The sequence below is a fragment of the Lipotes vexillifer genome, unplaced genomic scaffold (assembly GCF_000442215.2).
Source record: "Lipotes vexillifer unplaced genomic scaffold, Lipotes_vexillifer_v1.1 scaffold23, whole genome shotgun sequence".
Lineage (NCBI taxonomy): Eukaryota > Metazoa > Chordata > Mammalia > Artiodactyla > Lipotidae > Lipotes > Lipotes vexillifer.
Genome location: NW_006796283.1, coordinates 4,248,666 through 4,260,401, shown reverse-complemented (window position 1 = coordinate 4,260,401; position 11,736 = coordinate 4,248,666). Strand labels below are relative to the sequence as shown.

Genomic DNA, 11,736 nt, shown 5'->3' with positions numbered 1-11,736 from the left:
AAAAGAGAGCTGACGGCGCGCCTGCGCACTTAAGGCGCGGTGGCGCGAGTCTGGCGTATCGCGTCTGCGCACTGCGGCCTTCCGGAACTTCCTCTCTGTCTGCGGTGGCATCAAAGAAGGCTCATGCACTTCCGGGCGAGTTCTCGCGCGATTTGGGCGCTTCCGCGGGCGGGTGTCTTCGGGTTTTCTGGAGGCGCGCCCGCGAGACACGTTTGGACGGCGCGGGGCTCCGAGTCTCCAGTAGCGAGTGCCGGCCGGCGGGGCGGGGGCGGGGCCGGGCGGCAGCTGGGGGCGGGGCGCGGGGGGGTGCGCCCAGACGCTGCAGGCCGCCTCCAGGGGCTGCCGGCGAGGCAGTTCTGTCCTCATTAAAAGTAGGCGCGTCCAAGCCGAGGAGCTTCCCAAAGCTGCGGATCTCGACCCCCGCCTCCCACGGCAGGCTGAAACCGACCCTTAGGGTACGCCCTGGGCGTTTGCTTTTTGTCGTCATTAGTGCGTCCCTGATGATTTTCCTGTACATCTAGGTGTGGGAATCCGTGGTCTAAGGTGGAGGCTCGCCACCCTCATCTCCTGGGGGGATTTTTACAGTGAAGGTCGAGGACTCATCCCTAGAAATTCCAATGTGGCGTCTGGCATTGACATTTTTTAAAAAAGGTCTTCAGGGGATTAGAGTGTACAGGCAGATTGAGAACCCCTGCTAGGGCAGGATGGTCTGGTGTGGGGAAGGAGCCCTCCCACCCTGACGGAGGAGGGTCGCGGACGACCCTCACTGTGGCGCCAAGCCCTGTCCTCAGTTCTTACCTGGCCCTGGAAGGTAGACGTCCTCCCCTTTATAGGTAAAGAAACTGGGACTCAGAGAGTAAGGAACTGGCCCAGGTAGAACGTGGGTCTCCCTTCGTGTCTGTGGTTCCAGAGCTGAGATGAGGAAGGCTGCTGGCACAGCCCCAGAAAGGAAGCAGGTGTGTGCGCCGCTGCTCGCACCGCTGGCCTGGCGGCCATACTGGAACTGACCCAGGTAGGACGTGGGTCTGCCTTCATCTCTGTGGTTCCAGAGCTGAGATGAGGAAGGCTGCTGGCACAGCCCCAGAAAGGAAGCAGGTGTGTGTGCCGCTGCTCGCACCGCTGGCCTGGCGGCCATAATGGTGACCGGGGTCTTGAATTACTCCCCGCTGGCTGGCGCGTGGCCGCTGCCTCTCACAGCCCCACCCCCTATCCAGCCACTAAGCGCCACGCTCAGCACATACAGGATCTCCAGGGCAGCGCCCTCCTAAAAACTCTTGATGGTTCAGGGATCAGGCTAGCTGTTAAATAGATTCTGTGTCACTGCTGGTGTGACCAGCTTACGCAGGCTTATCGCCTCACCTGTGGATGGAAACGAGGGGAGTGTCACCGGGAGCTGCTTCCTGCCCTGCCGTCTGTTAAGTTGGCAGCCGGGGGGGCTGTGAGGGCTGCCTTCCTTGAACAGGCAACTCTGAACATGAGCCTTTCCCTGTGCTCCCGAAGGCCTGTTCCTCACCGAGAAGCTTGGTTGTAAACAGTTCTAGAGCGAGCGACCTCCATCTGTCAGGATCTAAATTAGGTGAGCAGAGGCAGGGCTGGGTTCCCTGGGCCAGCACTACAGCTTTCTGCGCCTGGGGTTGGCGGGAGGTGAGCCCCAGCAGCCAGGACAGCAGGACCCTCCCTCCTGACCTCACACTGGAGCCGTGTGGGCCCTCCTGGCTTAGCCCAGCTGTCCCAGGATGGGGTTATTCTGTTTTCCGATGGGCTTTCATTTCAAGGTGTTCCTGTGAGGATTAGAACCTGGGTCTCCCCCCTATTGGGAGCGTGGCCCTGCTCGTGTCACCTGCCCTGTTTCCGCACCTGCAGGATTATCTGCCCTTGAAAGTGCTTTCTCCTTGCTGGTTGTGTGACCGGGGGCAATTCTTTACCCTCTCTGTGCCCGTTTTCTCATTTTAAAATGGGGATAACAATACTGCCTGCCCATGAAGTGCTCAGAACAAGTGCTGGGAACGGGCTGTTTCTCCTGGCTGCTCTAATTGTTATTGAGGGTACTGGACCCTAGCTGAAGAAAGCATCTCACCCGTAGGCCCGTCTGTTACAGGTTCTGCCCCTTGGGGTCTCCTCCGGGCCCATATCTGTGTGCCAGGCCTTAGAGCCTGGCATCCGATAGGCCTGGCTGAAGATCCTGGGCAAGCTGTGCATCTGTGGCCAAATTCCCTCACCTCTTTGAGCCTCAGTTTCCTCGATGTGGCGGATGAGGCCAAAGGGTCCCCAGGCTGGGAGGTGACAGGCAGCAGGCTATGCGGCTATCACACACACACACACACACACACACACACACACACACACACACAGCCCTTGTCGGCTGTAGGACCAAGATGGCCAGATCATGGAGTGGGCCTGAGCACGCTCGTGTCATGACGGCACCAGAGGGCAGGTGGCCCCTCAGAGCCCAGTGTCCGCCCTTGGAGCACAGGCCCACCCCTGCAACTGGAGAGCTCTCAGTGCACACCCCGGCCAGGAGACTGAGACCACATTTATTCGGCCAGGAGTGGCCTTGTGTACAATTTACAGAGCTCCTTCCCCTACCAGGACTGCCAGCATCGCCAGGGCCCCCGGGCCAGCACCATCCCCGCACCTCTGAGTGTGTGAGGCCAGCGATACTGGCTGCGTGGCAGATGGCCGGGGTACGGATGCCAGGTGGGGGCCGGGAGTGAGCTTGGCCTTAGACCTTCCACATGGAGGGCTGGGATGCCCAACAGGGGAATCCTAGCCCACTCAGAGGTTTCCCAGGTGCCTCCGCAGCCCACGGCCCTGCTAGAAGAGCACAGGTATGAGGGGGGTGCTCCAGGCCCCCTGGGGACCAAGGACCCGTGTCCCGGCCTGGACGTCCACCCAGGGAGGGGAAGCTGCCGGAAAAGAAAACGTGCGGGCAGGACCTTCCCCAGAGCCCCTCTGCTGTATGCCCACGCGCCCCCTCTGCATCTGAGTGAGAAGACCTGTTCCCATCCGCCCCCCCGCTCTGCTCAAGGAATCCTGAGAGGAAACAGCCTCCCCCAGGGAGGGTCCTGGAGTGAGTCTGACCCCAAATGAACTCTGGGGCCAGGAAGCATGAATATAAATATATATGCTGTGTGTATATATTATATAAACGTATCTGTATATGTATATATGTACATGCACATCACGAGGGCCGGGGGCCGCCGTGCCCCAGGACGGGGGCTTCTCCGCCTGGTCCAGGACTAGCCTGGCTCCTCCCCAGAAGCATGGCCACCTGGGCACCTCGAAAAGCCTCTGACCGGGCGGCCAGGGGGCCACGACCATCACTTGAGGTCGAGTGTCCAGGTGTTCGGGACGTAGAGGGACTGGGTCTGGCGGGCGCGGCGGGGCGTGGTGTTGAGGGCGTCCACACTCCTGCGGCTGGAGCGCCCCACATCCGCCACAAAGCCGGTGCAGTCGCTGCAGACGTCCTTCAGGACACAGCCGTGGGTGTAGATGTGCGGGAACTCCTCCTCCACGCTCCGCCAGTGGGGCCCCTGCAGGGGTCTGGGGCAGGACAGGGCCGTCAGGGGTCCTCCCGAGTCTCCACATCCCCCCGCGCCCACATCAGGCAGAGCAAAGTCCATCCCCAGCAGCTCTTCCTTGGGAGGAATTTGGGTCCTGGGCTCTGACCTCTCAGCCCCCACCCCACCCCAGCACACAGGCCCCCGCCCAGCTTCCAGGTGACTGTGATGCCTGCCCACCACAGGGACGTCACCAAGGGCAGGCACGCACTGGAAGGCGTCTCTTCTCTGTGCCAGCGTGACTTTGGCGGTTGACACCCTCTGAGGACTCTCGAAGCCCAGCGTGTACACGGGAATGTGTGCAAACTTCTTAGACGGCATCTTCATCTGCAACACAGAGAGACACTCCAGGCACCCTGGTCCCCCCGAACAGCTGCCAACACACAAGACGGAGCATTGCGGCCTGTATGTAATCAGTACTTAACATTGATGAGGTGGTCTCTCTATGGCCAAGTGGCAGCATAAAAAGTAAGGGTTTGAAAATAGTAGTGGTAAAAATCCCTCAAACAGATGATTGTTTCTGGGATGAGGTGTAAAGGGATGACATCCTTCCAAATGTTATCCTTTACCTCTGTGCACACCTGCGTGTATGCAGACACACCAAGCTGCTATAAAATGAGGCTTTCCAAAAACACTCAAGGAATTTGGCGTGTCAGAAGGAGGACTTTTAGAGAAAGAGACGGGTCTCCTGGCACTGGCCTACTAACCGAGAATATTTAATTTTTTTAAAAAAGGGACCGTTTACAAGGGTCTTTAAAAACTGCAGTCTTGGGAAGTGTAGGAGTGGATTGCTCTGGAGGAAGGAGCTGAAGAGGTGGGTAGTGAGCAAGGATCACCCGACAGGAGACAGCAGAGCCTCTGCCCACCCCCGGACAGGCCCGGTCAGGCCGCAGGACACCTGAGATGTGGGCCCTCACTCTGACCCCAGGTGGTCCTCACCTTTATGCTGCAGGAACTGCAGACAGCTCTGGAGAGAAAAGAAGAGGGTTAGCAGTGTCAGCTGTGAGGGGTCCAGCACCCGCCCGGCACACAGGCGAGGCCAGGCTGTCACTGCCTCCCGCTTGACCCCTGGCCACGTCAGTGCTTTACTTTCATTTTACTCCCAAATCTTGCTTTTCTTTTTACCCAGCTCTGCACCCAAAATACTTCTGCCCCTCCTCGCTCTTGCTGGGGAGCATCTGGTCTGGTGTGGAGGGTACCTGACCCCTCTCTCCACAAGCACTGTCAGAGCCAGAGGGCCCTCAAGTGAGATGCCCATCTTTAAGCACTGATTAACAGTGTTTATTTCCCATACGTGATTTCAAAAGTAAATGCCTTCTTGTTGTAAAAATTCAAACACTAGAGAGAATTTTAATTTAGACACGAGTCCTATCCTGTAAAGCCCATCCTAGAGATGATCCCTCCTATCAGCAGTTTCCATTCTCCATATCTAAGCATAAATTAACAAAAACATACATTTAAAGTAAAAATACAGTAAATGAAATGGGGTATCACGTGTAGTATCGTATAAAGATACACCAGGGCTCTTCTCCACGTCAGTACAAATTGTCCAAATTCATTTTTTAAAACAAGGGACCATGCACTCTTGCATGGATGTCCCATAATTAATTCGCCGTCAACAAACCTCTGTATTAGTTTGATTTTATTTTACTGTGGTCAGGAAACATACTTTGTATGATATGAATCCTTCCGCATTTTTGGGACTTGTTTTTTGACCCAGAATAGTCAATTTCGGTGAATGTTCCGTGTGCACTTGATAAGAACATACATCCCACTGTTCGGTCTAGTTTCTCTAAATGTCACTTAGATCAAGTTGGTGATAGTGTCATTCAAACCTCCTATACCCTTAGGATTTCATATCTCTAACTATAAGCATGGATTTAGCTATTTTTCCTTGCAGTCCGTCAATGTTTTGTTCCATGTGTATTGAATCTCTTGCTAGGTGTGGAAAATGTTCAGGATTATTTCCTCCTTTTATTGTTATGAAATGAACCCCTTTAACTCTGATAATACTCTTTACTCCATAGTCTACTTTGTATCGTATTAATGTATCAACTCAAGCTTTCTTTAGACTAATGTTGGTGTGGTGTATCTTTCTCCACCCACCTCCCTCCAACCAGTTTGTGTCTTTTATTTAATGTACATGTCTTGGGAATTCCATGGTGGTCCACGGGTTAGGACTCCATGCTTGGGTTTGATCCCTGGTCAGGGAACTAAGATCCTGCAAGCCATGCAGCGTAGCCAAAAAATAAAATTAAATTAAAAATAAATTACATGTCTTGTAGACAGCAGATTGTCTCGCTTTCTTTATTCAATCCGAGAAACTCTGCCTTTTAATTGGATTGTTTACACCATTTACGTTTAATGTAATTGTTGATATAATTGGGTTTAAGTCTATCATCTTGTGATTTGTTTTCTTTTTGTCCTATTTGTTCTTTGTTTCCTTTTCCTGTTTATGCTTTCTGTATTGAGTATTTTTTATGATTCCATTTTATCTTCTTTGTTGACATACAAGCTATTCCAGTGGTTGCTTTTGGGCTCATAGGATAGTCTTTAACTTATCATAGTCTTCCTTCAAGTAATATTTTACCATCTCATATAAAAACTTATAACAGCATATTTACAGTCCTCCACCTCTGGTCTTAATGCTATTGTTATATTTTTTTACTTACAGATATGTGATAACCCCCAACATACATTTTTATTAATTATTTGCATGCCTGGTAATCTTTGATTGGATGATGGACACTGAATTTTACCTTGTTGGGTGCTGGGTATTGGTTTACCTTTTAAAGGGGTATAAGAAGATAATATTATATGTTAGGAGTTGCTGTTCCTAGTGCTCTTATTCCTTTGTGTACCTTCAGATCTCCATCTGGTGTCATTTTCCATCTACGTGGCAGACCTCATTTAACATTTGTTCCAGTGTGGGTCTGCTGGTGAAAAATTTTTTTGGCTTCTGTATTTCTGGAAATGTCTTTACTTTTGCCTCTTGCTGGGTACAGAATTCTAGATTGACCGTTTTTTTTTTCTTCTTCTTTCAGTACCTTAAAGATGTTGTTCCACTGACATCTTGCCTGCAATGTTTTGATGAGAAATCTGCAGTCATCTTTCTCTTTCTCTGTTCATAACATGTCTTTATTTGCTGACTGACTTTAGGAATTTCTCTTTATCACCGGTTTTGATCAATTTAATTATTATGTGTCTTGGTGTGATTTTATTCATATTTCTTGTGCTTGGGGTTCACTGAGTTTCTTGTAGGTTTATATTTTTCATCAAATTTGGAACACGTTTTTAGCTGTTATTTCTTCAAATACTTTTTCTGCCCCCACATCTTTGGGAACTTTAATTACACCTATATTAGCCTTCTTAATGTTATCCCACAGCTTGCCAACACCTTTTTCATTTTCAAATTATTTTTTCTCTCAGTGTTTTTGTTTTGGATAATTTTGTTTTGCATAGTTTCTATTGCTAGGTCTTCAAGTTAACTGATCTTTTCTTCTGCACATTCCTCTGGATGCCTAATCTGCTATAAATCATCCAGTGTAATTTTCATCCCAAACATTGCAGTTTTCAGGTCTAGAGGTTCGATTTGTCTCTTCTTTACCTTTTCCATGTCTTTAACTTTGGCAGCATATGAAATGCAGTTCAAAACTTTTAATGTCCACGGGACATCCTTGGTGGTCCAGTGGTTAAGACTCCGCACTTCCACTGCAGGGGGCGCGGGGTTCAATCTCTGGTTGGGGAACTCAGATCCCGCATGCTGTGTGGTGTGGCCAAAAAAACAAAAACAAAAAACAAAAAACCTTTTAATGTCCTTATCTGCTAATCCTAAAATGTGTGTCAGTTCTGGGTGATGTGATAGATTTTTCTCATCATGGGTCATGTTTTCCTGCTCCTTGACATGCCTGATAATATTTGATTGGATGCCAGGCATTTTATCTTGCTGGGTGCTGGATATTTTTTTATTCCTATTCTTGAGCTTTGCTCTGGGAAGCAGTCAAGATACTTGGGAATAGTTTGGTCCTTTCTGGTCTTGCTTTTGTGATTTGTTAGTTCTGGAGCAGTGCTCAGTCTAGGGGCACTTATTCCCGCTAGTGAGGCAAGACCTTCCTGTGTATTCCACTCAGCGGCCATGAATCGCAACTTTCCACCATGGCTGGTGGGAATAGACACTATTCCTGGTACTGTTCCTTTAAACCCTTAGGACAGGGTCAGTCAACTTTTCCTGTAAAAGCTCAGATAGTCAACATTTTAGGTGTGACTAAATGAATAATAAACAGATGGGTGTGGCTGTGTTCCAATAAAACTTTATTTATAAAATAGGCAGTGGGCCAGATTTAGCCCATGGGCTGGAGTTTGCCAATCTGTATTTCAAGATGATTCCTTCCAAACCCTCAGTAATTTCCTTGCATGTATGTGCTGATCAGAACTCTGAACACTCAAGGGGGACCTTCTGCAGGTCTCTTGAGACCTGCTTCCTGGAGGACTCTCTCCAGAGGGGAGAACTCTAGCTGCCCGGGTGCCCTGGTTCTCAGCTTTAGCTCCTCCACTCCAGGAGCTGAACAGGCTCCGAGTCCAGAGTTGAGGCAGTCCTAGGATAGAGCTCACCCTGTCTGCTTCCCGTTGGTTGCTTGATACCTGATGTCTTGAGAACCAGTGTTTCATGTCTTTGAGGGGTTTTTTTTCTTTCTTTTTGGTTGTTTCATGAGGAAGATGCCTGTCCTGCTTCCTGTTACCCCACCTTGGCTGAAAGTGGGGGCTGCTCAGCTGTTACGATTAAATAAAAAATTCTGTCCCTTCCTTGCACAACTCACAGTGCCTGATAGATCATCCTCAGAATCGCAGGAAGCTCTACTAGACAGAAGCCTAGAGGCTTCTTACCCCTCCTTCCCATGCTAATTCACAGCCAAGGTGCATTCAAAAGGCTCACTCACCTCTTGCAAAAGAGACAGGTGGACGGCCAGGAGAACAGTGGGAACTTGGTCCGGCAGCAGCAGCAAATCTGTACGGAAAGGCCTGGTTAGAGCCCAGTTTTGTCCAGAACTCGCCAGACCCGGTCTTGCCCTCGCCTGCCCCAACCCCGGGCCCCTCACCTTCCCCTTCTTCAGGCTGCTGAAGAGCTCCTTATTCTGCAGGAACTTCTCCATCTCGGCCTTCACCAGCACACGGCGCACGTCCATCACCTCCTCCACTGTCAGAGCCAGGCTCTCCACGGGGTGGCTGAACTCCTGTGACAGGAGGCCCGAGGGGCCGGTCTCAGGCTCTCAGGGCGTCTCCATAAGTTCCCCTCTTCCCGGAGGACCCTGGCACCTCCCTGGCCTCGGTCCACCAAGCCCAGCAGCTCCATAAGACGCCCCGCTCCTCAGCTCGGCCACGCCAGGGAGCCGTACCGCTCCCTGGGACTTCTCAGTGCATGGCTACAGGCAAGGCTTCTCTGACCTGGCCCCGCCCACCCCACCGGCCAGCCACCGGCCAGCCCCCAGCCCGTCGATGGCCTCGTTGCACATGTAACCCTTCAGCCCGTCCCACCTTCGTCCGCAATGCTCCCAGACCTGAAGCATCTGCCTCCAGCCTTGCTCCCCACCTGCTAACACCAGGCCAGTCAGAGCCAGCCAGAGTCCCCAGGCTCACTGCCCTTCCTCCTGGAACCCTCCCCCGCTCCCACCTCCCTCCCAGCGCCAACCATCCACTGCGACTCCGGGTCTGCCAGTCAGGTAGTTGCACCTGTCCACCTCGTCATAACCGCCCGGCCCTTTGGGCCGCCGTGGCGAGTACACCCTGTCCTAGCCCCCAGGGGAACAGTCCTGTGTTCTTAGCACAGAACTTCGTCTCTCAGAGCAGCAACAAGGTGCCCTGTGGCCCCCCAGGTACTTCACTGCTCTCATCGCATTTGATAAAATCATGCACCAAAGTTCAGGTCCAAGTGGGGGCCTCAAAACATCGGCAACTGGTAGCTCTTCACGATGAAAAGTCAGACAAAATTCACAGCAATGAGACGGAGGTGCAGGGAGGAAGCGGCACAGAGTCAACACCGGATAAAGTGCTCTCCAGTGTCACCAGGATGCCTTCCAGGCACAGGGCGCTGGGCTTCTCACCTGTCCTGACCCCCCAGAGAAGGAACTGGGCTGTCCTCTTAGCAAGGCCCTTCTCCAGCCCGGGGGGCCGCAGTGCCTAGAAGGTCCAGGGGGCGGCAGCAAAGCCCAACCTGCTCAGATGGGGTGGCTGGAGCGAGGACCCCGCACACCACTGAGGGGAGCCCTCACCCCTCCTGAGCCCAGCCGGCACACCAGCCCATCACAGCCACACTGGACCACAACGCCTCCGTCACTCACCAGCCACCGGTGATTGGTGTCTGGGGCCTCGGAGGCCCCAGGCCTGTCCTCGACCAAGCCCAGGTCACTGCGTGGCGGGCAGCTGGGGTCATGCCGGGACTGGACGCTGACAGAACCTGGTAAAAGAGCCGGGGGCTGTCAGGACAACCTGCAGGTGTTCTGGCGCTGGACAGCTGTGCCCAGGGAAAGGGGAGATGACCCTCCAGGCAGCAGGAGGTGATGATGTGGTGGTTTCCTGTGGGTGAGGGGTCTAGTAGAGGACACGTCACCCACATCGAGTGCCTGTGCAGTGCAGCAGGCCAGAGGGTCCCGTATCTGAGCACCATGATGGGGCCGTGGCAGCCTTGGTCGGCGCCTCTCACCACCCTTTGCCTGGAGACCCAGAAGGGCAGAGAGGGTTGGAAGGGGAAGAGGGGGTCCTCCTCCACCATGGGGGGACAGTGAGGTACGGAATGCCTGGCCTGGACCTCTTCACACCAGGAGTGAGTCACAGCCACCATATGAGACCATCCCGAGAGGGGCCAGAAAGCAACACAGGGGCTCAAGGTGACCCTGAGGGGAGAGAAGGGGGCGTGGCCATGTCTGGTGGGAGGGACTGGGCGGGGAGGCAACCCTGTGGCCTGGGGCACTTGGTGGGGCCCAGCCTTCACCACGGAGGGGACCAACTAACCCTGCGTCCCTGCGTGGCCAGCAGAACCGTACCATACCGTCCTGTGTGCTGACCGATGGGGAAAGGGCGGGGCTCGTGATAAAACCCAGGGAACTGGTCAGGCTCCAGAGTGGTGTGTGCTACTCTGTGGGCATGTCTCCATTGACAGAAACACTAGAAGGATCTGTCAATCGTCCATCCATCCAGCTTTCTTTCTATACACCAATATGTCAACGGCAATTATCCCTAGGTAATAGAATCATGGGAACTTTTTTTTAAAGTTTTACAATGAATATGTATTACTAATTTAATAAAGTTTCAAAAGGTGGCGGATGGCTGCCTGGGGTGATAAATACCCTTCCTGCAGGTGCGAGCTCCCTGTACCCTCTGAAGCCGCTGGGACTGGGCAGGGGCAAAGGGCGCCCGCAGGAGGGTGCACAGGGAAGGGAGGGAAGCACCCACCCGGCTCCTGGGCGCTGGGCGTCCAGGACTGCACGCTGTCCGCACGCGGCCGAGCCCACTCCAGGCTTCCAGGGGGCTGTAGGCCAGAGATCACCTCGCTCCGGAGCTGGGCCAGGTCATGCTCCGAGAAAGAGCGGTCTCGCCTCAGTGTCACCTCCCCACACGGCGACTCTTCCTCCTGCGAACACGCCAGCCGGCACCTCCCTGACCTCTCTGCCCGCCAGCGCCTCCTGCCGGTCCTTGGGCCAAGGTGTCGGGCACAGGGGCCTCCGCTACACACTGCCCAGGTCAGGGGGAGGCGGGTGCCTCGAAAACCACTCCCTGGTCTGAGGCTCCTGCAAAGTCCTGGGAGGGCAGGTCTGGGGCAGGTGGGGCCCGTGGACATGGCCACCACCCTGGTCTCCGGGCTCAGAGGGCAGCAGCCAGGATGCAGAGCCCCCACTGGGACATGCTGGCTTTTCACCTCTGAGGGGTCTGCCCAGCTTCCCAGCCCCAGTAGGACGGAGCGCTCTGCTTTAGACCTTTTTGTGCAGAGGCCACAGTGGTTCAAGGCCACCGTCCCAGTGACCCTTCTGAGCCACCAAGATGGGAAAGGGTCCTGAGCCCGGCCATGCTTGCCCCCCGGGCAGACCCAGCCCCACAGCAGGACACCAGCTTCAAAGCAGGGCGCGCCCCACAGAGCTGGACGCCGATGGACGCTGGCTGTGTCCTTGCCCCCTCCCCCCTCCCC

The 11,736-nt window shown here is 53.8% G+C and overlaps 1 protein-coding gene across 1 annotated transcript in view; it reads right to left on the bottom strand.

The window, feature by feature from the left end:
- Nucleotides 1–3,320: 3,320 nt before the first annotated feature.
- The window catches only part of SPIRE2 (spire type actin nucleation factor 2), a 25,538-nt gene continuing 17,122 nt past the window's right edge, over nt 3,321–11,736 (bottom strand). The window contains exons 9-15 of the mRNA XM_007468454.1: nt 11,001–11,184; nt 9,896–10,011; nt 8,657–8,791; nt 8,498–8,565; nt 4,500–4,527; nt 3,772–3,887; nt 3,321–3,543 (exon numbers count right to left, since the gene is read on the bottom strand). Coding sequence (XP_007468516.1) covers nt 3,321–3,543; nt 3,772–3,887; nt 4,500–4,527; nt 8,498–8,565; nt 8,657–8,791; nt 9,896–10,011; nt 11,001–11,184 — 870 coding nt within the window. The remainder of the gene's footprint in view (nt 3,544–3,771; nt 3,888–4,499; nt 4,528–8,497; nt 8,566–8,656; nt 8,792–9,895; nt 10,012–11,000; nt 11,185–11,736) is intronic.